Genomic DNA, 27633 nt, shown 5'->3' with positions numbered 1-27633 from the left:
GGGGGGAGCACTGGTGGTGGATGTCAATGCTGGCACCCGTAGAGAGTGATCCAATTAGACTAGAGACTGAATATCTAAACCATCATTCAGACCCTTAGGGACCAGGGAGCCCAGCTGATGTATCCAAAAAGATTCTCTTTTGCAAAGCTTGCAAAACTTTCTGCCTGTGTCAGCATCACCCTGTATGTCCTGTATGCCAAACAGTTTGAGTCCTTTGGGGCTTTCGTCATGTGCATCACTGACCTGATCAGAACCTCCATTTTCCTCCACGGAGTGGCTGATTACACCTGCAGACATCCAATCTGACCTGTCATCTGCCTGCTCAGTGGGGCCTTTTTTCCATTAAAACTTTATATCACTTAAGAGATAAAACGCCCCCATGTGACAAACTGTTTGCGACAGGTTCTCTTTAATGAGATATCAGGAGTCTTTCAGACCCCTGATGTCTCACCTGCCTTTCATTGAAGCTATTCAAGCGCATATTGTGCTCCATTAACTTCTTCCATGGCTGCCCTGGAAGTGACCTTATACACAGATGTTCACTGGTCTTCATCCCCTCCACTCAATGACATCCATGTGGGTCCTGGGCCCACAGGTGGGACAGCGGAGCCTGGGAAGCATGGTGGGGGTTATAACACAAGGGCACAGTACTGGGGTTCACAGAAAGTAATTGGGCAGCTTTAAAGCCACCTGATTGCTTCCATCAGGTTGCCAGCAGTGGTCTTGTGAAGTTTGTGTAAAATCCCTTAGCTGCCACCAACGTATGACATAGTCTGACATTCTCTTATACCGCTCAGAAACTGTGTAGTTGTAGTTGCTTTAGTATCTGAGTCTGCATACCTACTGTGATAACTATGAAGGTGTCCCAATTTCCTTGTTTGAATTTATATTAGCAACAGGAGGTGCCGTCTAAACAACATGAATTTAGACTAATTTTGGTTTGCCAGGTGTTTCAATTTTCATGGCAGTAAGGGTAAGGCAAATTAGACAGCAATATTAAAGGAGAAGTATGGCCAAAGCTGTTTTGGCCTTACTTCTATGGGCGACAGGAGTGCACTTAGTTCTGCACTCTTATAAACTAGATTCAACCAACAGTGGGCTAAAGCCCATAGTTGGCTGAGGTAACAGAGCCGATCCAGGCTCTGTAGGGATCCCAACATTAATGTCAGGATCCGTCCAGATGCTGCTCTCACCCCCTACATAGCCTGGCACTTCACTGAGCTCTGGAAGGGCAGAACACAGAGCTGATGACTGACAGTCACCACTCTTTGCTCAGAGCGGACCCAAGAACTGAGCGATCAGCAGCCTTTGATCGCTCAGCTCTCGGTGTATAGCCAGAGGAGGACAGGTGCAGCATTGGATTAATGCTGCAGCCATATAGGTGAGTATGTGTGTTTATTTATTTGTTTTTTTAATCCCACACTTCTGTTTCAAGGAACAACAAAAGCATTACCCTCACTTGCTGTAAGGTTGTCCTGTTTTCTAAGTCATCTAAGTGAAATGCTGAAAAAAAAATATCTATAAAGTTAAGCTGGCCATACATTATACAGTTTTCTTGTTCAATTTCCTTTAGATTTACCTTCAACTATGTTTAGGTTTGACCTCATATTATATGGTTTGGTAAATCTAAAGGAAAATTGTACAAGAAAATTGTATAATGTATGACCAGCCTTAGAGGAGTTTTCTCTCATAGACAGTTGTCACTGGAACAGGTGTCCCCATTGACAGATTTCCCTTCACCTCTTGTTCTATTGACAACTCTAAAATTGTGGATATCCCACCACTTTCTGTCTTGGTGACAATAGGGAACAGGGCAAAGAGAATGAATCTATTTAACAGGAACATAGAAAGCAATAAAAATATGACAGGGGTTCTAATCCTTTCCTATTCTAAAACGAATACATACACTTCTAAGGAAAACTCTAATTTTGTTACAAAAAATATTATAGCAGATAAATTAGCAGATAAAATTACTACAGAAACCATTTTGTAATGTAAAAAAAACATGTTTTTTTGTTTCAATCAGCATCTGCTGTAATTTTCGAAAAATGTGAAAACATTGATTGCATTATGATAAACTGGAGGCGTTCTGTATATTGTTTGTGTACAGAATGCCCCCAGAAATATTAATTCTTGCTTTTTGTGATTTGCTCACTGATTTGTTTGTCATCTCCTACAATAGGAGTTACAGATGCAGATGCCACATGTTTCCTCTTTAGAACACTGAGATTTGCTCAGGTGTTTATAATCAACACAGACTCCTCCCAATCCAGGAATCAGCCTGAAAAGGGCATGGTAAAATAAACAGCTATTTCCTTAGAATAGAAAATCCCTGCATTGTACATAGATAACCCAGAGGCGTTTTGTTTTTTCTTAGCAAAAGTGAAGTTATACTTTAAAGCAATTAGGAGGGACACTGAACCAAGAAGAGATAAGCAGTGACCATAAAAAGGACTAATATCTTACAACCACTGCTCCATGTTTTAGGTGAAATCACAGAAGAATGAAATTCAGAAGCTTACTGCTGATTTAGAAAATGAAAGAAAGGAGAAAAAACTGCTGCGTGAGTAATGAAATCCTAAACTACCAGTAATCTGGGACGTGTATAGACTGTTCTTACCTCCTATAGCCAGGAATGACAGCACATATATCCCCTTTCCCCCCATGCAACATGTAACCGTGAAACAGCTCTTAAGTGATGCAATATTCATATTATTGTACACATTATTGTAACGTCATGTGGCATCTTTCTGCAGAGAAATTCTCCGTTATGGTATACTAGCCAACAGTCCCGGATTTGCCAGGAAGTCCCATTTTCTTGCTTACAGTCCTGCCTCAGCTTTGTCCCTGGGAATACAGGCTCTCTAAGTGTGTTTATGTGTGACCGATGCCATGTTGATACTGACAGTCTGCTGTCACTGTGTTGCAGTACCTCCCTCTCCGTTAGTGTGCACTGTATATACAAAGAAGTAGACAAGATGTCTCTTCTGGACAGGCATTCTGGTTTCTGGATAGTGAAATGCTATCTCTTCACATTGTGGGCAGGCTCTAACACTGCTGGCAGCATATGAAAATTGTGAGGAAGCAGATATTAAGATAACTGCACCAATCATGAGGTTGAAGTGTTAGGCTACGTTCACACTAGCCATGTTAGCAAGTGGCAGACAGGCGTTTGGGAAGTGTTTTTACCGTTTTCCAAACGCCTTGGAAAATTCTGCACATTGCAGCACAGGAGTTGAAGCCTCCTATTCAAGTCTATGGTGCCGCTCCGCAAACGCCCGGCCGGCGTTTGCAAAGCGGTTGCGAGGCGTTTGTGGAGCGTTAACACCATTCAAACTTCATTATAGGTGTTTGTGGGGCGTTTTTAACGCTTGGCAAACGCCTAGCAAATACCGCTAAACCGTGCATGCGGCGTTTCTGGAGCGTTTGCGGAGCGTTAAAAATGCTCCGCAAACGCCGGACCAACGCTTGTCAAACTCTATAGGGGCGTTTGGCAAGAGTTGGAAAAAAAGTCAAGTGTGAACGAGCCCTTAGGCTGCAGAGTTGTACTGAGGGAAAGGGGGGGATGGGGCACATTGGAGGCAGTATTGTGCTGGAGGGGTAGAAGTGGAGGCATTGGTGTGCTGCAGGGTTGAAGGGGGGTGTCAGTGGACGCATTGTTTTACTGAGGGGGGCATTTATGGCATTGGTGTGCTGTGGGGGCATTGATGTGCGGGGGGGAGGCTTGGAGGCCTCAGTATGCTGGAGGAGGGCATAGGAGGCAGAGGTGTGCTGGGGAGAGGGCATTAATTAAAGGCAGAGGTGTGCTGGGGGTCTTTGAATGCAGAAGTAAGCCAGGGGAGGAGAATTAAAGGCAGAGTTGTGCTGGGGGTCATTGGTGGTAGAGGAGGGCAGGGGGGTACAGAGGTATACTAGGGTACAGATGTATGCTGGAGGCACATTAGTGGCAGAGACTATGGAGGTACATTAGTGGCAGAGACAAGTGGGTGTTTCAACAAAATGTTGCCATTGGTAATCCCACCCTGAGAAATGCCCATTGCAGCAGTACTTGAATGTAGGTACAAAGAAGCTGTAAAAAGGCTGAGGCTTATCAGCAGCATTTTAATGTAACAAAAGATGAAAAAAAAACAACAGTACTGTCATTTATTTTTAAAAAGTGGCAATTGTTTATGATTCACAGTGCTCTAACAGGTGTAATACAGCTGTTTATAAGTGCAATAACACTTAAAGAAAGATTGGATGACTGGAGCAACATGAACACTTAACAAGTAAAATCCTCCTTATTCCCATATTTTTTTATATTTATATCCAGCCTGTTTGGGTTTTTTTTTCAACAGAAAAGAAACTTCTTGAGCGCCAGATCATGGAAGCAGAGAACACTGCATCCTTACAGCTAGGTGAGACATTCTGATGCTTGAGGCATTTTATGTTCTTGGACAACAGAACACAAACAGCATCTGAAACATTAGGATTTCATTTTATCACAATACAGAACTATACATTTTCACTTAAATATTGTCATAAAAACACCCAAATGGCCCAAAATCCATTTTTGTAATATTATTCTTGCTGCATCAGAAATGTGGATTTGTAGTGTAGAGGCTATGCCACTTACTTGTGCCATTTATATGTAGTTTTTTGCCATTTTGCTTGGTGAAGGCTCTACAAAACTCATGTATGCTACCTACAATGTCATGTATCAAACAGAATAGAAAACGGATAGGACTCCTAAGGTTTTCTTCCTATCAATTTTCTTTTCTGTTTAATACATGGTTGCTTATCGGAGACACCCCCAGATTATTTGGGTTGCTGGATTAGAGCACACTGGAGTAGCTCCCTGGTATCTGCATTTTGTGTATACCCACAGTGTCACCCTACTAGCTACACTCACCCAAAATGTATCCTTAATTATGGGCAGATGATGATGAACCTAACCTAATTCCCACAGTTTAATCTCTTTTCCTCAATTGCAGGCTTTCTTTCCTCATTTCAGTGTCTCCATTCGCTTTTTGTAACATAAATTAACTGAAAAATTAAAAAGTAAAGTATGTGTGTTTATGCACATCTATACTTCAGTGTGCTTTTCTAACCTGTATCTGGATTTTTGAAATAGGGGTGCAGAAGGAAAAAGAAAATCACATGCCTATGACAATACAAGATCAAGACATTGCTGATACAGAGATTGAAGTAGAAGGTCACATGCTAGTTTTGGAAGAAATTGTTCAGGTAACTGCAGTTGCGAGTTGGAATGATGAGGATATTGGCTCAGTAACAACTATAGCATAGATTTCAGAAGTCAAAAAATCTTTAGTGAACTAAACTCGCAATTTTTATAAATTAAAATAAATGCAGACTGTTTAAACATAAGTAGAATGTACCTTCTATCTATCTCTTCCTTTATTCTTCAATTTTCAGACTTTCTGTTCTAGGGTGACTACATTTGTCCTTTTGTCACCCAGTGGTGTATTTAGGTTGTGTGCTGCCCTATACAACACAAAAATTGGCGCCCCTTTCTTACCGCAGAAAGAGCCTGACATTGACCAAGAGCACCCCTGCCCTCCACCTGAGCCTTCCACTACTACTGCTCCCCATACACCAGCCACCATCCCCCATGGCGAGAGAGAGAAAGACACTCACCTTCACAGCTCCAGACATCCCCAGGAACGAGAGTCGGGCTGTGCATACATCATCATGAAACCCACAGAATCTCTCGGAACCCATCAGGTCCCCATGCCGTGCGTGTCCCTTCTTCTGTCCCTTCTTCCAAGGGGCAGTTCTGCCCCCCCTGAAGAATGCCGCCCTAGGCAAATGCTGTGTTAGCCTTGTGGTAAATACACCCCTGAAGTCACCCTCTCTTGCTTGCCCCTTAGATGGACTACACTACACATTTACCTGCATTTAGCTGTATAGGAATTGCAGTACGCTTGGAGCGGTGCAAGTGATCGAAAATAACAGCACTGCTTGCTCTACACTAGTAGTGGTGAGGTGCTTCAGTGGAGGATAGGGAGCTTGCAAAGGACATAGAATCCTGAAAACAATAGTAAGACTCTTTAAACAAACAAGAAAAAACAGCCATAGTATGCTTGGTATGGCTTTTCTGAGTGAAATCTAAACTTATCAAGGCATAAGCAATTTAGTAGGCCTCAGGCAAAGATCTTATAAATGTGTCACCATGGGAAGACTGGAGACTTTCGTTCTGGAAAGCAAACAAAACCAACTGGCCCTTTTATGGTAGAGACACTTTACTTTGGGCTAAAAGTGGCACTGTGAAAGGTGGGTGTTGACTTAAAAAACTTGGTTTGTGGTAATACCTTTTTATATATACACTATATTGCCAAAAGTATTGGGGCGCCTGCCTTTACACGCACATGAACTTTAATGGCTTCCCTGTCTTAGTCCATAGGGTTCAATATTGAGTTGGCCCACCCTTTGCAGCTATAACAGCTTCAGCTGTTCTGTGAAGTCGTTCCACAAGGTTTAGGAGTGTGTCTATGGGAATGTTTGACCATTCTTCCAGAAGTGCATTTGTGAGGTCAGGCACTGATGTCGGACGAAAAGGCCTGGCTCGGAGTCTCTGCTCTCATTCATCCCAAAGGTATTCTATCAGGTTGAGATCAGGACTCTGTGCAGGCCAGTCAAGTTCCTCCATCCCAAATGCGCTCAACCATGTCTTTATGGACTTTGCTTTGTGCACTGAAATATACCCCACACCATAATCCCCCCTCCACCAAACTTTACACTTGGCACAATGCAATCAGACAAGTACCATTCTCCTGGCAATCACCAAACCTAGACAAGTCCATTGGATTGTCAGACAGAGAAGCATGATTCATCATTGCAGAGAACACATCTCCACTGCTCTAGAGTCCAGTGGCAGCGTGCTTTACACCTCTGCATTCGGCACCTTACGTGGCCTACCACTTCATGGCCTAGCTGCTGTTGTTCCCAGTTTGCTTTCATCTTGTTATAAAACCATTAACAGTTGACCGTGGAATATTTAGTAGTAAGGAAATTTCATAGATGGACTTATTGTACGGGTGGCAACCTATCACGGTACCACACTTGAATTCACTGAGTTCTTGAGAGCGACCCATTCTTTCACAAATGTCTGTAGAAGTCTGCATGCCTAGGTGCTTGATTTTATACAAATGTGGTCATGGAGGTGATTTGAACACCTGGATCCAATGATTTTGAGGGGTGTCCCAAAACACTTGGCAATATAGTGTAAATAAATATATATATATATATATATATATATATATATACTTAATCAATTCTAAACAATGAAGTACTTTGTAAGTTAACCATGGGTTGCAGGAAAGAATTTCGATTTCCCCATAATCACAGTCAGTGGAGCCATTGTGTTCTCCCGGCAGTGGAGCCATTGTGTTCTCCCGGCAGTGGGAGCCGTCTCCGCTGGGAGAACACAGGGATTGCTGTTAGCGGCTTTAACAGTTGCTAGCAATAGTAACATGTGAAATCCAACAGGCTGGTTGTCTCCAAGTAGATTGATCGATCAACTTGGGTACAACCAGCTTGTTGGATATGCATGAAATTATTGCTAGCAGCTATTATCGATCAATCGAGCTGGGTATATTTAGCATGCCTATTTGTGGTTTGAATCTTGGCCTGTCCCTGCTGAAGTGGCCAAGATTCGAACTGTCTATGGCTAGCTTTAAACAAGATAACTGCTGCTCAGTGAAAATGATAATGAGCCTAAATCAAACAATGAATAAAATACCAGACTATTATGATTGATGATCCAATCCTTATTTAGCTTCCTTGAACAAGTGATAACAACACCTGCCCCCAGTCCTCCACTTTGTATCACCCTATAAAAGCTTTATTTTACAAGAACATTTAAGTTTAAGTTTGAGGATATAATATATTGTTAGTGCAAAGTGATTTCTGACATTTATTTAATTACAATGACAGTAAGTTCTTATTGTCTTAGGTTCCTAAAGGACAATTGCTGTGAAACAAGACATGTCATTTCATCCTGGGATGCTGGCCAAAATAAAAACAGTTAAAAACCCCCCGTTTTTCTATCTTAGTTACCATGGGTTGATGGTGGTCCCAGAGAAAATATCCTTTATACCCTTTAATAGCCTTTATTAAATGACCCTAAATCAGAGATGTGACCCTCTTAATTTCTTACTTTGCATCAGAAATGTTGTCAGATATGCTTTAGCATTAGCTAGTGATCACCATTCTTACTATAACCTCCTGCACCTGATGAAGGAATTTGGTGATCTTTTATGATGATGTGATTGTGAGAATGCATCATAATATTGCTAAGTCCATCCAATGTAGAAGCCCCTGCACATTAATGATGTGTCTCAGAGCAACACTAACAGTACCTGTTTTATACATTGGGTTCATTATTGATCACAGGAGTGATTCATTCTGCACTCCCCTGTTGGCTGACGTCACTTTCAAGTCAGGATCCACCCAGATGCCAGGACCTGCAGCTGGCTCAGAGTCTCAGCACGCTGCTGAGGGCCTGAAGCAACTGCTCCTGTCCCCTTCGCAGCCTAGCGCTCCAGTGAGTGCTGGAGGGGCAGGACAGAGATCTGGTGACTGACAGCTCACTGAAGACCAAGAACCGAGCAAGTGACAGGAAACAGATGCAGAATCGAACCGATGCTGCATCCACAAAGGTAAGTATGCCCATTTGTTTTTTCACATTCCTGAACTTCTCTTTTAAAGACTGGGAATGTTAGGATACCAGGAAGGAACACAGTTATCAAAATAAAAAGTTCTGCACAGAAAGCAGCCTACTAATACTGCTTAATACTGTTATATATACGTATGTTTGCCTGGTTGATAATACCTTTATGCAGATAACTGAAAAGGTGACTGTAGAATAAAATATGTAAATGCAGCATGTTAACTACTATAACTACTGTACCTTTTTTGTATTTAAATAGGCATTAAACTTCATCCACCTAATGAAAATACAATATATACAGTTAGTTGTAAAGTGGACAGGCTCAACTGGCAAGGACAGCAGTAAACCATGCAAAAAGACAGGGACACCCAACAACAATCTAAGCAGTTTTGTCCTGCACTTTTATGAAGCAAAACAGCAAACAGTTTAAATGCAGAAGGGCTTTGTACAGCATGTCCATAGCATAAAACAAGCAATAATCTGCTAATCTGAACTAAACTCAAATCAGTTCCTGACAACAGGGTGTCCCCTTATGGGCTTCTCAACACAAACAGGCAGCAAATGTACTATACATTTTTAGGCCTCATGCACACTGGACATTTTCAATCCGGGTCTTTTTGTTCTGCCTCTAAATGCCCCTCCATGTTAGCCAGGCGTTTTGAGGAGTTTTATAACCAGAAAATCCCCACCACCACCGTGTCCAGGAGAAGCAGCATTCTGGCAGCGGGAGAACCCAAAGAATTAATCAGCCTACATATGTAAGGCCCTGTGCACAGCTGAGACTAATAATAAGGTCTGGCTAGCTGGTAAGATGTGGACCTAGGACTGGAGGCTCATTCCCACCCAAAGTTCTACAAAGCCCCCAGGTTGTAAGACCCAGGATAGAACCTCTAAAAATTAACAACAAATGTGTTTTCTCTCCATCATCCATAAACCCTTGGGCCACTTATTATGTGTAGGTGAGAAACCTAGGTGACACAGGTCCACAGTCCTGTCAGCCAGTGCCGCACTAAATGTATACTCTATATTTTTGATGCAAATTTATGTTGTGAAATTTATTTTTGCCCAGCTTTGTATTTGACATCAATGTACTTTCATTTACAGCATCATTACACTAATAGAACATGTAGTGATAGTAACAAATAAACAGTAAACAAGAAGGTGGCATTTTCAGGGATAAAACCTGCTCCAGCTGCAACACATGCCATTATTAAATAACTACAGTTCAGCTTTAACGTATTGACGTATAAGGCATGTCTACAGCTTCCTTCCCAGAATTATCAACATCTAAATCTATTTTGTGTTGTCAGACTGCCCTCTCATGGCAAGTCCTTGAAGAAGTCAAAACTTATGTGTCTAAGCTTCATGATACTGATGTGCACCAGAGAATGTATTACTACGACAGGAGACATCGACTGGAGCCATTGGTGGAAATATTGAACAGAGGATTCTCTCCAGAAGGTTTGTAAAGAAGAAGGCAGCTTATTTAGAGCAAATAAATCATGGACTCCCTAGCTAACGCTAACGTATAATGTAGAATAGGGTTGGTATAGGTGCAGTCCAGGTTTGGAATAAGTGTGTTATTAGATGCAGTATGGGTGTGTTTGGGATTAGGTACACCTGGTGCCCTGCTCTGAGTGGCTCAGTCCCTACTAGCAGTATCAGCATTGGACAAATAGTTGCAGTGACTTGCTGTAGAAGGTAGTCTCTGGTAATCAGCGAAGGGAAGCAGAGAGTGAGTAGGTGCTCCAGTTTCCTTGCGACAGCATTGCAGGTGCTGTGATGTGGACAATGCTTCACTGCCTTTGGGTGTCCTCACTCCCAGTCTCAGGTTTGGATCACCATTGGCATGGTCTCCAGCTGGCAAACAAATATTCAGAAAGAGGTGATCTCTCTCTTTGTAACTCTCTCAGTTTTTTGTAGTTTTGTGCTAGAAAAGCATCCCAATCCACAAAGAGACATCCTGTCTCTTTGTGGATTGGGATGTCTCTCTGCTGGATGGGGATGTCTCTTTGCTATATGGGGATGTCTCTTTGCTGGAGATAAAATACAGTGCCCCTTTACAGTGCAGCCCCCTTTATATTACAGTGCGGAAGACCGACTCTGTGAATATGCCATCACCAACTGCCTCCGTGAATGCCCTTGTACACCCCTGCTCCCCCCCAGGATATTGACTGTTCAGTCTAAAATGCTGGGCCTATTTTTTGTCCCAGTCCAGGCCTGCTTATGGTTCTGAGGTGAATTCTTTTTCAGGCACATTACATTCAAGAGCAAAGAACACATATTCAGCTGTTTATGTGAAAGATATTGTGTTTACAAGCTATGTTTGTTTTAGGTTATTTAGAATTCCCCTCCAGATTTCTGGAAATTCCCTCTGTGTGTATTTCCTGTTAACACTTCTTGGGTTTGTAATCTGTAATTTTTAGATTTCATCTGCAGTACCACTTGCTGGTATAATATGGTGTGGTGTGTTGCAGCATACCTTTAAAATATGATTATGTGAATTATTGTATTTTAATGGTCAGATTTTATTCCTCCAAACACTGGAGTCTAAAGTCGGCCATTGATGGAGCAATTTTCTTTCGCAGGAAAGAACATTGCTAGGTTTCCCCATCAACACCTACTGCGGAGCCATTGTGTTCTGCCGGCGGGACAGCTAGCAATAATCGCATGTAAAATACAACAGGCTGGTTGTACTCAAGTACTGTACATTCAGCCTGCCCATACATAATTCTAGTCTTGACTGGTGCCTGCTGAACTGGTCGAGATTCGAACTGTCTATGGCCAGCTTTACAGTTACAAGAAAACTCTGGAAGGTGAAGTCCCCTGTGTTACCGCAGAAAAAGGCCCCATTGTTCTTGCTAACCACTTTTCTGTGCATGGGATTTCCATTATGCTTAGTAATCACCTTTCTTTGCTCTTTTAGGATGTGTAATTCACTTTTATAAATTGCTTTCTCTTCTAGATGTCCAGCAAGGAGAATATGGGAATGGAATATACTTCTCAGCCAGTCCTGCAGCAGCTATCAGCATGGTAAGGCAGTGTTTAGAATACAATGTACTGTAGATAAGCCATTCTTAGCCAGGGTTCTATGGAACCCTAGGGTTCTTCCAGAGGTTTTCAGAGGTTTCTTGAGCTGTGGCTGACTGACTTCCCATTTTATGGTGCCTGCATAGTTCCAGGTCCATCTCTACTTGACAAAGCCATCTGCATGACACCAATAATCGTTTTAGGTGTCTGTAAGGGATGCCTTCTGACCACCACTGTGCAGGGGACATTTTTCCAACTGGCGACAACTTTGAGGGGCATTTTTCACATTGTCTCCCAATGTATTGGTTTTATCAAGGTTTCCACAAAACTTGAAAGTTAGTTCAAGGGGTCCTCTGGGGTAAAAAGGTTGAGAAAGGCAGCTATAAATGTTAATCATTATTCTTGCTCACATATGTAAAAGTATTCTAATGCTAAAAACTTCTAAGGAATAAGATGTTGTTGTTGCTTATAGTAGCAAGTCCCATGATCCCTTTTGGCTTTACATAATGTGCTAGAAAAGAATCCAGGTAAGTGATCTGGGCATGGAAGCACAGTAGTGCAATTGTTAGTCTACTAGCAGCACTGTGGTGGACCAAAAAATATATTTCACCAAATGAAAAAGCTGTGAATGAGGTGTTTACTTTGCAGGTAAAAGATAAATGCCTTAACATATAAAACATTTCATATTTTGATGATTAAATTGATGTTATCACATGATAATATTGCTGCTGATGTTGTGGCCTAATGAATCAGGCTTTTTGTGTTATAATAAATTTTGAATGTGATGGTTAAGCCATAGATAATTGCATGTAAAAATCCAGCATGCTGGTTGTACCCAAGTCGATTGATGGATCGACTTGGGTACAATCTAACGCCCCATAGATGGCTTGAATCTCGGCCGGATCAGCAGGGACCATCTAAGGCCAGCCTAATACTCTTGCTTGACAACTTTTATTCTGTTTTCTATGTGTTTGTGGATTGCCTCCTGGTGCTCTGGTTTCCTCCCATTTTACAAAACCTAGCTATAGATTAATAGGTGTCGTATAAGTGTAGGGTAGGGAATAATGTAAACTCCATATGTGCGTATGTTCACTCCGTAAAATGCTGTGTAATATGTCTGTGCTTTACAAATGCAAGAAATAAAAGAAATATATATATAGGCAATGCATAAAAATATACTGTAGGAGTCTGTATATAATACATATATAACTTTTGGTGCCATTAAGACAGGAAGTAAGAGGAAATCTCCTCAACCTGGAGATTTACATCTTGTCCCGCTGGCACCTTTTGTGTCAGAGCCAGTTCACACCGCAGAAACGCACTTCAGATGCACTTCTGCCTACATTTTACACCATACTCCATCCGGTGCATTTTTGATGCGCTTTGCTGTGTTCCGGTACAGCTGTAATGCAGCATGTTCTACTTTTTTTTCTGCATTGGAAACTAGTTGCACTGGTGTGAACTAGAGCCATTGAATTACATGGAAAACAATGCATGCATTGTGATGCAGAAAAAAATGCACTGAACCAGCCTTCAGAGTATGATAGAGTATTACTGATACAGAAAGCGAGGATAAACCCCCCACCCAACGGGAAACAAAGTAAAATAAATCCTGGAGAGGTTCTTCCTTCTAAAAGAAAAAACCTTTTTTGCTGTAGTTACGCTTGAAACCCAAAAAAAGCTTTAGATCCCTTTCAGGTCATTGCAGGACAGTTATGCTACAATTCTCTAGACACATCCAAATTAGTTGTTTTCCCTCCCGATAAACTTACTATGGGGCTGAGTTCCTTTGAGTACTATCATACAGCAGTAAAGTGAAACAGTACAACATTGTGATCGTTAGGTTTGTGTATAAGGAGTCTAATGTATCTGGGTCAAAGAAGTTGACATTTGTCATCAAATAATTAGTATGTTTCTGAAATTTCTCATTTATTTAGGGCATAGTATATCTAGTAGCTGCATTCAGCTAGACCTGTTCTATAATGTTGAAGACTTTTCATAGCTTGTCCAAACCACATTTTCAGTTTTTAACTGAAGAAGTGGTTTGGAGAAGCTGTGAAGTGTCTTCAACATTACAGAACAAGTCCAGTAGAGTGTGACTAACTAGTGCCAGAGATATGTTCCTGAATTTCTCTGCCTTTATATATTTGCTTTTGCAACTTGAAAATATTCTTGTTTGACATATAGTTAACTGCCTGGCTGTCTTCTCTGCGAGCTAACAAGCAGAAGTATTCCATTACTTGCCAGGGTTAGAAAATTATCCCTGGGTGCCAGAATAGTACAATAATGAATGGGAGATAGAATCCTTCATCTCTCTCAGCTTTTATAAGCACATGGCAGGGGCGGACTGACCATTTGGAAACTTGGGCACTGCCCAAGGGCCCGGGGTCAGTAGGGGGCCCCATGAGATGCCCCTGGTACCTTTTTCATAGGCTTTTTTGAGTTTGGGCAAGGACACAGGGGCCCCATGATCCCCTCTTGCCTGAGGGCCCCATGAGTTGTCAGTCCGCCCCTGGCACATGGCATAATATTGTATATTGCTTACCAATTAAAAATCCATTATGAAGAAATAAACAAACTGAAGAATAAACCTATGATTACAATTTGATCTATAGGAATCAGCTTTCTGTATTATTCATACATAGTTGTTTACATTTTATTTGTGTAAAATAGCTGTAAAAAATGTGGCCTTGTAAAAAAAGTTTTCTGTTACTCATAGTAATGTGAAATGGCACTTGTTAGATAACATACAGTTGATCTCTATGAGAACTGATGTACACTAAATGAATAGCAAGACTTTAATATCCTAAGCAGTGTAAATAACACTGGGTTAGCAGTCAAGTGTTTTTTTTCGAGTGGGTTACAATAAGTAGGAACTCCACTACATATTGTTGGATTAAAGAGGACATATGACATTTCCATGTACACTTTATTGTGTCTCTGAAAAAAAAAATGCCTGTAATCAAATAACGTGGTTTACACAATTCCTATAACAGCCTTTTTTGTTTTCCCTGTAGGCCCATCATGTGCTTGTAGCAGATGTGTATATTGGCAGGACTCAGACTGATGCAGTGAAGTCAGCAAGCAGGTATGGAATCCGGAATTAACATAATGGTTTACATTCCCAAGTAGACAGGAAATCAAGTAAACCACCATCTCCACCTTGAGAAATTTAGAGTGAACATGTCATGAAAAAACAGAGATTGCTGTTAATGAAAATGTCATGTCAAAATTAGTATATTCAGAGATATAGGCAGCAGAAATTATATGCATTAAACCTGTAAAAGTCAAGCTTGGTCCCACCTCTCCAGCCTCCTACACCTTCACTTTCTTTAGGTCTAATTTCCCAGACTGGTTCTATGTTTATTTTAAGCAATATTCTTTCTACCTTTCTTAATACATATTCTACAGTTGTGTTCAAAATAATAGCAGTGTGTTGAAAAAAGTGAATAACGCTCAAAATCCTTCTAATAGCTTTTATTTCCATACACACAAATGCATTGGGAACACTACACATTCTATTCCAAATCAAAACATGAAGAAAAATATATCAAATTTGTGTTGTTCCTCTAACAAAAATGGAAGAAAAGTGAATATTAGACTGTTCAAAAAAATAGCAGTGTTTGTATTCTTCTTTACAGACTCAAACATTCACTATATAAACTGAAAAATGTTTGAAGATTTTGCTTTCCTTTGAATCACTTAATGAATATTTGGTTGTATAAGCACTGTTTCTGAGAACTGCTGTACATCTGTGTTGCTTGGAGTCAACCAACTTCTGGCACCTGTGAACAGGTATTCCAGCCCAGGATGATTGGACTACATTCCACAGTTCTTCTCTATTTCTTGGTTTTGCCTCAGAAACTGTATTTTTGATGTCACCCCACAAGTTTTCTATTGGATTAAGATCTGTGGATTGGGCTGGCCACTCCATAATGTCAATCTTCTTGGTCTGGAACCAAGATGTTGCACATTTACTGGTGTGTTTGGGGTCAATGTCTTGTTGGAACACCCATTTTAAGGGCATTTCCTCTTCAGCCTAAGGCAGCATGACCTTTTCAAGTATTCTGATGTATTCAAACTGATCCATGATCCCTGGTATGCGATAAATAGGTCCAACACTGTAGTATGAGAAACATCCCCATATCATGATGCTTGCGCAACCATGCTTCACTGTCTTCACAGTGTACTGTGGCTTGAATTCAGTGTTTGGGGGTCGTCTGACAAACTGTCTCCGGCCACTAGACCCAAAAAGAACAATCTTACTTTCATCAGTCCACAAAATGTTGTGCCATTTCTCTTTAGGCCAGTCAATGTGCTCTTTGGCAAATTGTAACCTCTTCAGCACATGTCTTTTTTTCAACAGTGGGACTTTGCGGGGGCTTCTTGCAGATAGCTTGGCTTCACATAGGCGTCTTCTGATTGTAACAGTACTCACAGGGAACTTTACACCTTCTTTGATCTTCCTGGAGCTGATTGTTGGTTGAGTCTTTGCTATTTTGGCTATTCTTCTATCCATTCGAATGGTAGTTTTTTGCTTTCTTCCACGTCTGTCAGGTTTTGGTTGCCATTTTAAAGCATTTGCGATCATTTTAGCTGAGCAGCCTATCATTTTCTGCACTTCTTTATATCAATCAACTTTTTAATCAAGGTACGCTGTTCTTCTGAACAATGTCTGGAACGACCCATTTTCCTCAGAATTTCAGAGAGAAATGCACTGTAACCAGCATGTACAACATTTGCTGCCTTCCTTCCTTAAATAAGGGCAATAATTGCCACCTGTTTTTCAAAGAATGAATGACCTCACTAATAGAACTCCACACTGCTATTATTTTGAACATGCCCCTTTCAATTAGTGATTCAATTACACAGAATCAGCAGCATGCATGTCATGACTGTTGGGTCTGTTGGATTTCTATTACTCTACTACACCTGCTAGTAATTTATTTTCCATGTAGAAATATAATTTCTACCAAAAACAGTGATTGATCAGGTTAGTGATGTCTGACTGCTTTTATTTTGAACACAGCTGTAAATCTTTCTAAATACAGTAAATTCTGAATGGCCAAGTGATCTTTGCTTCACTCAAACCCGATAATTCAGTTTTCTGTCATTGCTGGCTAGTCAAATCATTTGCTGACCATTTTCTCTGAGCCTTCAGTATTAGAACCCCTTCATTAGAGTTCTGAGTTTTCCCCCATCACTATGTTCAATGCAAGCAGGCTGATGATGTTTGGTGTCTTCAGCCTTAAACGAAGTATAGAAACACAAACTACCTATTAGCCTTCAAAAATCTTGGGTCCCCAATGGACAGATTTCCATTGGGTCCCATGAGTTTTGAAAGGCTAATAGGTAAGTCAACCCACTACCTTATCCAAAACTGATATTTCATTTTAGTCTGTAAATGCTACCAGTATTGTCAGTTCCAGTATCTGCTTCCCAGAACAAAACATATCATAATTTGTTAAAAAGTGAAAACATCACATGTATAAAATTTCTGAACACACTGTGGGGGCTTACAGAGGCCTCAAATTATATGAGAATAGGGTTTGGAGACTCCTAGTTGCCTTGTGTGGATGAAAGGGTTGCTGCAGCCTGGACCATCATCATCCCCTGCACCCATGGTGATTCTGCTGTGAGTGGAAAAGATGCAGAGATCTCTGATGCAGCATTGGAGGGAAGGTAACTTTAAATGTGCATACTGCAAAATACAGTATGGCTTTACTAATATAGGTAATAGTTAGGTTTGTCATGCTCTGAATAAACTTGCAAGTTAATTTTTTTATAATTGAAGCCAATTATTGCATCTTGTTATTTTTCAGGACATCACCACCAATTGGATTTGATTCCATTCAGGTGAGCTCCTACAATCTTTTCATCTTTCATATTTTCAGTCATCACTTGCTACATGTTGTGTGAATGTGTATATAAAGCCATTTTTTTTTCTTTTAGTAGGAAATTAATGGTATACCTATGTGAATGTTAACTTCAGTGCCAGGACATCATCATCAAGAGCCGAGGGAAAACATGCCAAACTGCTCCCTCCCCCCCTGCAAGATGTATGAGCATTATGTGTCAGCAAAATCCCCTCCCCCCGAAAAAAAAACCCCTAAGCATAAATCCCCCTTCTCCCAGTGCAATCTTTCCCCTGTTATACTCCCCCCCCCCCCCCCCAGCACAAATCTTCACCCCCATCCCCCCAGCTCAAATCCTCCTGGCACAAATGCTCTACCCCTCAGATTCCCCTCCAAGCACAAATCATCTCCCCCCCCCCCACTCCATATCTCCCACCTCCCAGCACAAATTCCTTCCCCAATTCCTCATCCTAGCCATATCCCTCCTCAAAATTCCCCTCCCAGCACAAATTAACCCCTGTCATCCCTACTAGCAAAATCCCCTTCCCTCTCTACCATACCACCTTTACTATAAACACCCCTCCAAATCCCCCCTCTTGCGCAAATCCTCTTCCCTCCTCCCAACACAAATTCCCCTAAATCACTCCTAATACCCCTCCCCCCAAATTTCCCTTTTGTTGCTCCCAAATTCCCCATCCCAATAAAAATCCCATCACCCCCAAACTTCTCATGATGTCCCCCACATCACATAATACCACAGGGCCCAGGGCAGTTGACCCTCCTGCCCACCCCTTGTTCCAGCCTTGGTTAACTTGCTCTTATTGAAGTGGTAGACTACTGCTCACAAGTACTTGTTACCAAACGGTATACACTGAAGTATTTGTTTTGTACCTGCTTTAAGGCTGCCATAGACACCTGTAACCACAGTATTATATCATTAAAAAAACAAAGAATGCATAAAAAAGTCCGGTTTAAATCAGGTAACATTTGCTCCCTTTCAAGAGATTCCCTGTACTCCCAGTAAGGACACGGACAACATTAAAGTAGCTAATTGATTAAGATGGGGTGTATTGTATCTCTCAGAATCACTCTTGGTATAACCCGAGTATCATCCTGTAAATATATAGTACCTACTAAACACACCTGCTGTGGGTCTTTAAGTTATACTACTGGTAACCACATATGATATGTAAAGAGATGACTTATGAACTTCTGTCAATGGTTTTATTTTCTGTTTTAGAGATTACTCTATTTCTGTAAAACTTGCTATACGCTACAGTCTCTTTGTTGGTCCTGAAGAAGCGGGATAAGCCCACAATATACATTGACCTGTTTCAAGGATATAGATGTATTTCTTTCCATTAAAATTATTTTATTTATAAATATGTTGGACCATTCATGTTTTTAAGTAAATTTGTAATAAAGTTTGATTGTTTAATATTTTGGTCTCTTTACATATGACCTGTGGATATCAGTAGTATAAAAGTCCCACATCAGGTGTGTTTAGTAGTTACTACAGACAACATTAAAAACTTGACAAAATGTCTTACCCCTACTCTCTCTCTACTCTCCTAAAACTAGTAAAAATGCCTTTTCATACACTTCAAGGAAAATCAGTCAGGCTAAGCCACAGGTCTATATAATTAACCGATAACCAGCTAATAAAATGTACATACTAATTACGGTACCTCCTTCCTCTTCTATGTGCCTTGGGTTATGCCATTTTAGTAGCATGATTTTATTTTTAAATTAGTTGAAGACTACATGTCCATTCTGAGCCCTTCTCTTTTTTCTGTGTCCTAGATTCCAGGAAGGCGGTCTACAGAGTTTGTGATTTTTAGTCACTTGCAGGTACCCCTAATTTACTCTTTCTTATAGTACAATATGGATGCCCTAACACAAATCAGGACACTGGTCTGGCTGTTAGAGCTAGTTCTGTTTTTTATGGATATTAAATAAAGTCCCAACTGTATAATCATGAAGCAGTAGTGACTACAAATACAGGAAAAATCCACATGGGAGGAAAAAATAAACCAGATGTAAAACGTACTTACGTATTAGTAGAGATGATGCTCCAAAGCTGATAATGTGGCGTGGTAGTGGCTCAGGACAATGAGTACATATGGCCATCGGCCTGTGGTAACAGCCAGTGCAGGATGGAAATCAGGGATGTATGGATGGATGAATCAGAGAGTTCCGCAGGTAAGGCATATCAGATCAATGAAGAATCCTCAGCAATGTGTAGAAGACACAAGGTAGCCAAAGCACAGGAGTTAGGGCTCGTTCACACCATGGTGCAGACATCATTTTTTCTGCACGCTTTCTGCAAGGGCACAACAAAATCAATTGTTGTCTGTGTGCCCTGTTCACACCATAACACTGGTATCACGTGCAGATTTTTTCTGAGCAGGAACTGCAATGTGTATAAAACTCATTTACGGAGCATGAAAACTGATGTAAACTAATGTCTCTGGCATGTGAAATCTGCGCGTCAGTTTCCAACAGTTTTTCTGCAAGTATGGTGTGAACGAGGCCTTAGTGAAAGCATTGTAACATTTATTAGAAAACAAATATCCAGACTTACATTAAGGTAAAGGAGGTGCTGCTTAAACATGGAAGGAAACCGTGTATGTATAGATGGAGTACAGGGCCTGCAGAGCGGCAGCAGCTGTCACATACATGGGGCCGGATCCAAAGGTGGGGCCTCTGAAATGTGTTGTACATGCCCCTTTCCACTTCCCGGTGCTTGTCCAGTTCATTGAGGATGGCTGTAGACATTGACACTGCTCTATCTCCCTGGCAGGTCCAGCTCCATGTATGTGACAGCTGCTGCTGAGACTCAGTACTCCATCTACTCACACACTGTTTCCCTCCATGTTCAAGCAGCACCTCCCTTACCTTAATGTAAGTGTGGATATTTGTTTTCTAATAAATGTTACAATGTTTTCACTAACTCCTGGTTTTATGGAACTTGTTATATAGCCAAAGTCATCTGCACCCCTTGGCTGGTGAGATGGCAGGCAGATCTAGACAACTTGTTCTGTCAATGCAGTCCAAGAGTTTCTTTGCAAGGGATTGCAGAAGGCTGAAAGTGAGACAATTCAGATGCTTTCATTGGCGGCATGTCAATAAATGTAATAACTGTTAAAAATGATTTTATAACTGCATTGACTGCTGTTTTAATGTCATCAGAAAGTCAAGATTAAAAGTAAACATGCCATTCACAGGAATTGGAGATTTAAGTAAGGCAGACTGGAGCAAATAGAAACAAAAGGTTGATTTATTAAAAGCAAATAGGCTGTTCTCTTTGCAAGAGAAGTTGCACTTTGATAGGGAATTTGCCCTAGACTTTAGTGAATGTGGTGAAATTTTACTTTGAAAAGAATACCCAATCACATGCAATGAAAAAAGAAAAAACTGTGTTTTTACTTGAACTTGATTGGATAATGGAAGTCAGCAAAGCTTCACACCATTTCCCAAGCCCTGGGGAGAATTCTCTTGTGAAGTACAACTTCCCTTGCAAAAGTGAAGTCTTTTTGCCTTTAGTAAATCAACCCCAAAGTGTTCTGTTAAATGTTGTTCATGCTTGTGTGTAGTATGATTGCTTATAAAGATATGCATGGAATAACACTGAATGTGATGCTTATTTTCAGGCCATTCCAGTCTGTTTACTGAAGTACACTGAGAGGGAATCTTCGACAGCAAATACAGTTGTATCCAAGTAATAAGATACTGGCAGGTTTCCATACTATAGGAGCCTTATCTGTTAGTTTATTTGTTCAATGTTTCCTATAAAATGTTGGTTGTTTCTCGTGCCAAACTAAAACCCAGTTTTTGCTTTTGTTAGGCTGCCATGATCGTTTGTTTTTTTTAAATGTATGTGTTGCTGTTTAGGACATGTGATGTTCAGTCAAGCATACAATGTACTATCTTGAGGATTATAGTAGATGATAGCATATGTCATTTACTTATTGATTAATAAAAACAAGATGGATTGCTCATGGCTAAGTTATTATATTAAGTGAGGGCATAGAACATAAGTGCCCAGTTTGTAAAGGAAAAGGCCATACAAGAATCCTTGCGGTAGCTCAGTAGGCTTTGATAGATGTCTGGAAATCATATAAATTACACACACAGACACGATTGTATATACATTAAAGAAAACAGTGGCTTTCTACCTTAGATTTTTTAAAGCACTTAGTAAATTCTGTTCTCCTGCTCTATAAATGTATCTATGCATATAGGGGTCATCATAGGAAATTTTCCAAGACTTTGGATCTGTGCCTCAACACAGCCTCTACCAAAGCCTCATTGGATCTGGGTTATATTTTCTGTTATTAAGAGTGCCTAGAGTACCCTGGATGGGAGGTGGGTCTACGTAAACTTCTAGTCTAGACTGCATATACTATTAGGCCTGCTCTGATGTGAGCATTTTATTTCCCAGGCAGTGCAGATCATTCCTCTTGCTGTACTTTTCTCTGCTTCCGATTGAGTGCATTTGGATGTTTGGTTTTTTTTTGTTTTTTAGTTTTGTTTATGAAGAAGTTTGTTTTATGGCTTTTATGTAGCCTGTGAGCCTGGGTATGCCTAATAGGCTCTGTTTTGTACACTTTCTCTTCAACGAAACCTATAAAAAGAATTTTGAAAAAAAAGAAAACAGTGGCTTATTTACAGTCCCTGCATATTTTTTTCAGTACGATGTATGCAGCCATACAAGACCTCAAAGTATTAGTAAAGGATACCTACTATTTTTATATGAACAAATACTGTAAATCTATACTACCATATATTATCATTCACTCTAACAAATAAGGTATGACATGTAGTTCCTACTCTAATCTATAGAAAGATCAGTCCTTATTTTGTAAACTGGTCACCATCATGCTTTCAGGAGCCCAAGCAAGGCAACAATCAGTGCATGGATCATATGTCACTTTTTTTAAAAGTAAAGTTAAATTCAGCAGAATATTATTATTATACAGTATTTATAAAGCGCCAATAGTTCGCTCAGCGCTGTACATTACAAATATTGTATTATATTGTATATATTATTGTATTATATTGTAATATCGAATATGAAAGCTTATTATTACCAGTTTGATTTCACATGTGCTGAAATGAAATTAATCCCAAATGCTTCTTTACTGAATCCCAGTAAATCATGAATGTTTTGTCCATATGTCCCTCTTTAACTCTAATGAAACCTGCCTGTAGCCTTTGCAGATGTTTATATAACTGCTTTCTTATTGCAGATGTACAGCAGACAGTTCCAATAGATAGAGTAACACACTGATTATGCCCATGGGTGTGATGTGGAGAAATCTGCCAAATGTACAATGCAGGTGTTCACAAATTGCCATATAGTGTAAACTGTTCCTGGCAGATGTTTTTATGCTTGAAGATAATCCATTGTTATAGGAATACACACTACAAGGCAGATGTTTTAAGAACCACAATTCACTTGCATTAGTATCCAATAACTGCATACATTTAAAATCCTGCCAAGTGTATAGTCAGGAGTATCACAGTCTTCAGTATACTGGCGAAGAAAACTATGTGGCCAGCTCTTTCCAGTAAATTCTTTTATATACAATATGTGAAAATCCACTTCTTGGAGTAGACAGTGCAGTATCATTTTCCTTCAGGGCATCATTATCCACTTCTTATAGAAGCAGTGAAAGTTTGATATACAGTACATGTGTATAATCCACTATACAGCAGATTCACTAATTTAGTTTCAATTATTCAGCTCAATTTGGCCATAACTATTTAGGAAACATAGAAATCAGATAATAAATGTGTTGGGTATATGAATCTCCTGCAGCATAAATATTAGTGTTCTGCCAATATGATCCTACATACAGTCAAAACAGTAAAAAGGGCTGTTTTCAATGCCGTGTGTTCAAAGTGTAGCTAAACCCAAGGACAAAAATGTTATACATTGCAGCTTAGCTGTCATTAGATGTGGTGACTGTTAGTTTTCTTTTTTAAGATTTGTTTTTCTCTTTATTTTTTACCTGATGATTCTGCAAGCACCACACTGTATGTCCTGGTTGACAACTCTTCCACAATATATTGTACTTATAGAGCTGCAAAGTTGTCACCCTAAGCTGCTTGTTCCTTATTGGAACTGCAGAAAACCTCCCTATCTCCTCTTCTCCATAAAATAAGGAAGAAGTGTTCTGACTGACAACACTGCTTGGGATTAAAGCGCAATCCAGGCAGACAGTACACAAAGTTATTAGCCTACTGAATTTCTTGATAGTTACCAGGCATTTTCATGTATTTATCGAACTGATGTAGTAATACCATTTCAGTGGTATGTTTAGCAAACCAAAAATAAGAGAAATTCATTGTTAGGGTGCACATACAGTACACATTCAAATATTACCTGTTGATCTTTCCAGTAACACTCACTGCACTGTATCTATGGAGAAGCAGCAGTGTCACACTAAGTATGTCAGGACCAGGGGCGGACTGACCATTTGGAAACTCGGGCACTACCCGAGGGCCCGGGGTCAGTATGGGGCCCCATAAGATGCCCCTGGTACCTTTTTCATAGGCTTTTTTGAGTTTGGGCAAGGACACAGGGGCCCCATGATCCCCTATTGCCCAGGGGCCCCATGAGTTGTCAGCCCGCCCTTGGTCAGGACTACAGAACAGCCCCCCCTCCCCCTACCTTCATCTATAATGGAGGGGTGGGGTTGTTCTGTACTTCAGAGGCAATCTAAGTAGGAAAATCAGATTGCTTAAGATAACACTGCAGATTGCACAGGACAGCACTGGATTTCTGGTATGAGCAACAGGTATTTTTTTTGCCTTTATCAAACAGCTTTAACAAAACAACAACACACTTGGCATAATTAACACCAAAAAAGGGAGCAAATAAGAAAGTTCATTATTAGGGTTTACATACACTTTAAGTATCCTCACATAGAGATTTAAAATAATATTGGAGCATAATTTGATATTTGTGAAATTATCCTTGGGCATACAACTACTGTGTCCAGTAGTGATGTAGGGTCTGGCGTTTGGATCCACAGCTCTCACATGGGAACCAAGCATCTGACACACCTGGACGGAAGTTGGATGCCATCGGCGACCACAGCTCCTGAACAGAAGGAAGTCGAGAGTCACCACCTGCCAGACAGGTAAGTACAGCTGATCTTTTTTCACAGGATACTTGGACTCAAAAAGTGAAGATCTGCAATGTTATAGGGAACATCTTGAAATATTAATTGTGCCTAAACAGTGCCGTTTTTATCTTGGACATGTTCTGAAAATTAGCATGGCACTTCCTGGTATGTGTGCCTAGGAACTCCTGTTCAACCTCAATGTTTGTACACTGTATACTGTATCTTCAGTGTGAGAGTTCAGGTTTACACTAACCCGATGTTTTAACCGTATTGGGCCATAGTTCACCCCCTTAGTTCAGCTACGTTTTGTAGTGTGAGTGATCCAAACTGTGCCTGGACTGCTTGTAAGACGTGTTCTGGGCAGTGGTGTCACTAGGGTTGGTGCCACCTGGTGTGGTAAAACATGATGTCACCCCCTCCTCTCCCCCAATAATTTTTTTCCCATATGCCACTGAGCACTGAGCAGGCTAGCGCAGGGCAGTAGACACTAGGCAGGCTAGTGCATTGGGCTCTCTCCTGTCTAGCCAGCCAGGCTGCCACAGTGTCTTGCAGGCGTTGGGCAGATTAGTTTTGGACCGGCAATGCACAGTCACGGTGCACATCCAAAACCAGCCCCTGTAAATGTTGCAGTCGATGTGCTGTCACGGATGGGGGTGACAGTTACAGCATCGTGCGTGGATATCATTTCCTACTTAAAATAAACTTATATATAAATATATATATAAAATCGAGCGCAGTATGAGGATGTAGATAGGGTAGCTGCTGGCACTAAAAGGCACCTCGTGAACCTCCAGAGTAATGGTAAAATATGAAAGTGCAGCGCTAACTTAAACAATGATTACACATAAGATAGATCCCATATGAATGTGGATCGGCAAAAAAGACGGCGTCAGTTCATCAGATGTGCTAAATACGTATACAGTCTCCAACACTTGAAGAGCCAGGGATAGTAGATATCAGAAATGATAAAGAAAAGCCAAGTAATGCACTGACCAGATAGCGCAAGTTAAAGCGCATGGGACATTTAAGACCTGTCCCTGGTACTCAGCCACTGTATCACTGGAGCAAGGCGGTGTCATCTATAGGGTGACCACTAGATGTCATCTGTCCGGATGGAAGCTGTGTCCAGCCACTGTGTTGATGGATCAGGTGGGTGTTGTCTGTAGGGTGACCACTAGATGTCATCGGTTCCAGGAGAAGCTGTATCACGGATCCAGGGATGTCACTGCAGATGTGTTCTTGTTAGGCACAATCCCAGGACCTACTGGATTTACAGGCTCCCCAGAAATAAAGAGCCCGTGGAAAAAGGCCTCAAATAGTGTGATAACGTTTATTTAAAATTGAACAATCAGAAAAGAACTTACTTAGCAAAGGTACAGCTGCTTATAAACGGCCAGACCGGAGGTACATGTACATAAGATAAACATAGCTTGGCACTTCCCTAACGCGTATCGTGTAAGTACACATCATCAGAGGGGACTGTGCCAGTGTTAAGTGTGGTGTTTTAAACCTAAAAAGGCGCCAAAAACACCGCAATGCGGCGGCACCGTTATTGCCGGTTCGCGCATGCGCAGTAGCGATCGGCCGTTCGCGCATGCGCAGTAGCGTCCGCGGCGGCCATTTTAAAGAAGACCGACATGAATGTATGGACATACAGGTGTTGGTTCTGCAGTGATCTTACTGGGAATAAGATACTGCAATCCTAAAAACGCACGGGGCAAGTATGGTAATGCGTGGATCATACTGTGTGCCCCCTTGTAGCAAAAAACGGCCTGGTGAAAGGCAAGGTTATAAAAATATAAATGAGTGGGATCTCATATATGAAGTGATTCTGGCACTGAATAAAAACCAAATACATCAAATATGACAAACATGTGGATTAAAAAACATCTGGTTAAAAGTAATAACCATGAAATATACAATTATAAAACCAAATGTACTGAGATTATGGTGCATCGAATATGTTAAAGCGATCAAGAGATAAAGGTGCATCGACTTTTTTAAAAACGATCTAAACACTCAAATGGAAATACAGATAAAGGCAAAGTAAAAGTAATCTGATTAAGAAGTGAGATCATGAAAAGTGCTTAAAGATCGATCAGCTGGTATCGATAAAACAATTGATATCTAATTCTACATTTAGTCCTTGTGGAGCTTGGGACTGTAGAAGATAAATCCACTTGGTCTCAAGCATAGAGACCGCGCGTTTTTTGTGGGTACCTCTCCAGTTACTTTTGATGATATCTATACCCACAAATCGCAGGGAGTGTGGATTCTTATTGTGTCGCTGGCGGTAATGCATAGACAGGGAGTGCTCCTTGTAACCTTTCTTAATATTGACCAGGTGTTCCCTCAGCCTGTCCCGCAGTCTCCTTGTCGTTCTACCGACATATTGCTTCCCGCAACTACATTCCAGAAGGTAGACAACATAGGAGCTGTAGCACGTAATAGTAGACTGAATGTCAAATGATCTACCGGTAGCATTTGAACAAAAACTTTTTATCGGGTTCTTGTGAATGCCATTACAAATGCATATCATACATCTGTTGCAAGGAAAAAACCCTTTTCTATTCAGAAAATCAAACGTCAATTGCTTAGGAGGATTGACAACGTTGGGGGCTAGTCTGTTTCTTAATGCTGGTGCTTTTTTATAGATGATTTCTGGGTGTTCCGGTAGGGCTTTACACATCACCGGATCGTTCTTAAGAATGTTCCAGTTCTTCCTAATGATAGTGGCAACTTCTTTATATTGCATCGAGAAGGCAGTTGTAAAAGGACAGAAAATCTCTTTATTGGTCTTATGTTGGGTAGTTAACAGATTGGCCCTGTCCAAACTAGCCACTCGGTCAATCTCCATATCCAATAGTTGGCTGTCATAGCCCTTTTCTATGAATCTAGTTCTAAGAATGTTGGATTGTGCAATGTAGTCTTGCATAGCACC

General features: G+C 40.8%; 1 protein-coding gene across 2 annotated transcripts in view; it reads left to right on the top strand.

Annotated features, from left to right (window-relative positions):
- LOC149449707 (uncharacterized) overlaps positions 1 to 21555 on the top strand; it is a 402043-nt gene extending 380488 nt beyond the window's left edge. For both annotated transcript variants that reach the window (XM_089692868.1, XM_089692869.1), the window contains exons 11-19: positions 2488 to 2563; positions 4338 to 4397; positions 5114 to 5226; positions 9982 to 10132; positions 11637 to 11704; positions 14719 to 14789; positions 17524 to 17557; positions 19360 to 19407; positions 21210 to 21555. In XM_089692868.1, the coding sequence (XP_089548994.1) occupies positions 2488 to 2563; positions 4338 to 4397; positions 5114 to 5226; positions 9982 to 10132; positions 11637 to 11704; positions 14719 to 14789; positions 17524 to 17557; positions 19360 to 19407; positions 21210 to 21281 (693 nt within the window). In that variant the 3' untranslated portion in view covers positions 21282 to 21555. The remainder of the gene's footprint in view (positions 1 to 2487; positions 2564 to 4337; positions 4398 to 5113; positions 5227 to 9981; positions 10133 to 11636; positions 11705 to 14718; positions 14790 to 17523; positions 17558 to 19359; positions 19408 to 21209) is intronic.
- The last annotated feature ends 6078 nt before the right edge of the window (positions 21556 to 27633 follow it).

Source organism: Staurois parvus, unplaced genomic scaffold (assembly GCF_062004578.1).
Source record: "Staurois parvus isolate SC_StPar_1 unplaced genomic scaffold, SC_StPar_1.0 ptg000607l, whole genome shotgun sequence".
Classification (NCBI taxonomy): Eukaryota; Metazoa; Chordata; class Amphibia; order Anura; family Ranidae; genus Staurois; species Staurois parvus.
The sequence above is the reverse complement of the archived record's forward strand: the minus strand, read 5'-3'. Positions and strand labels throughout refer to the sequence as shown.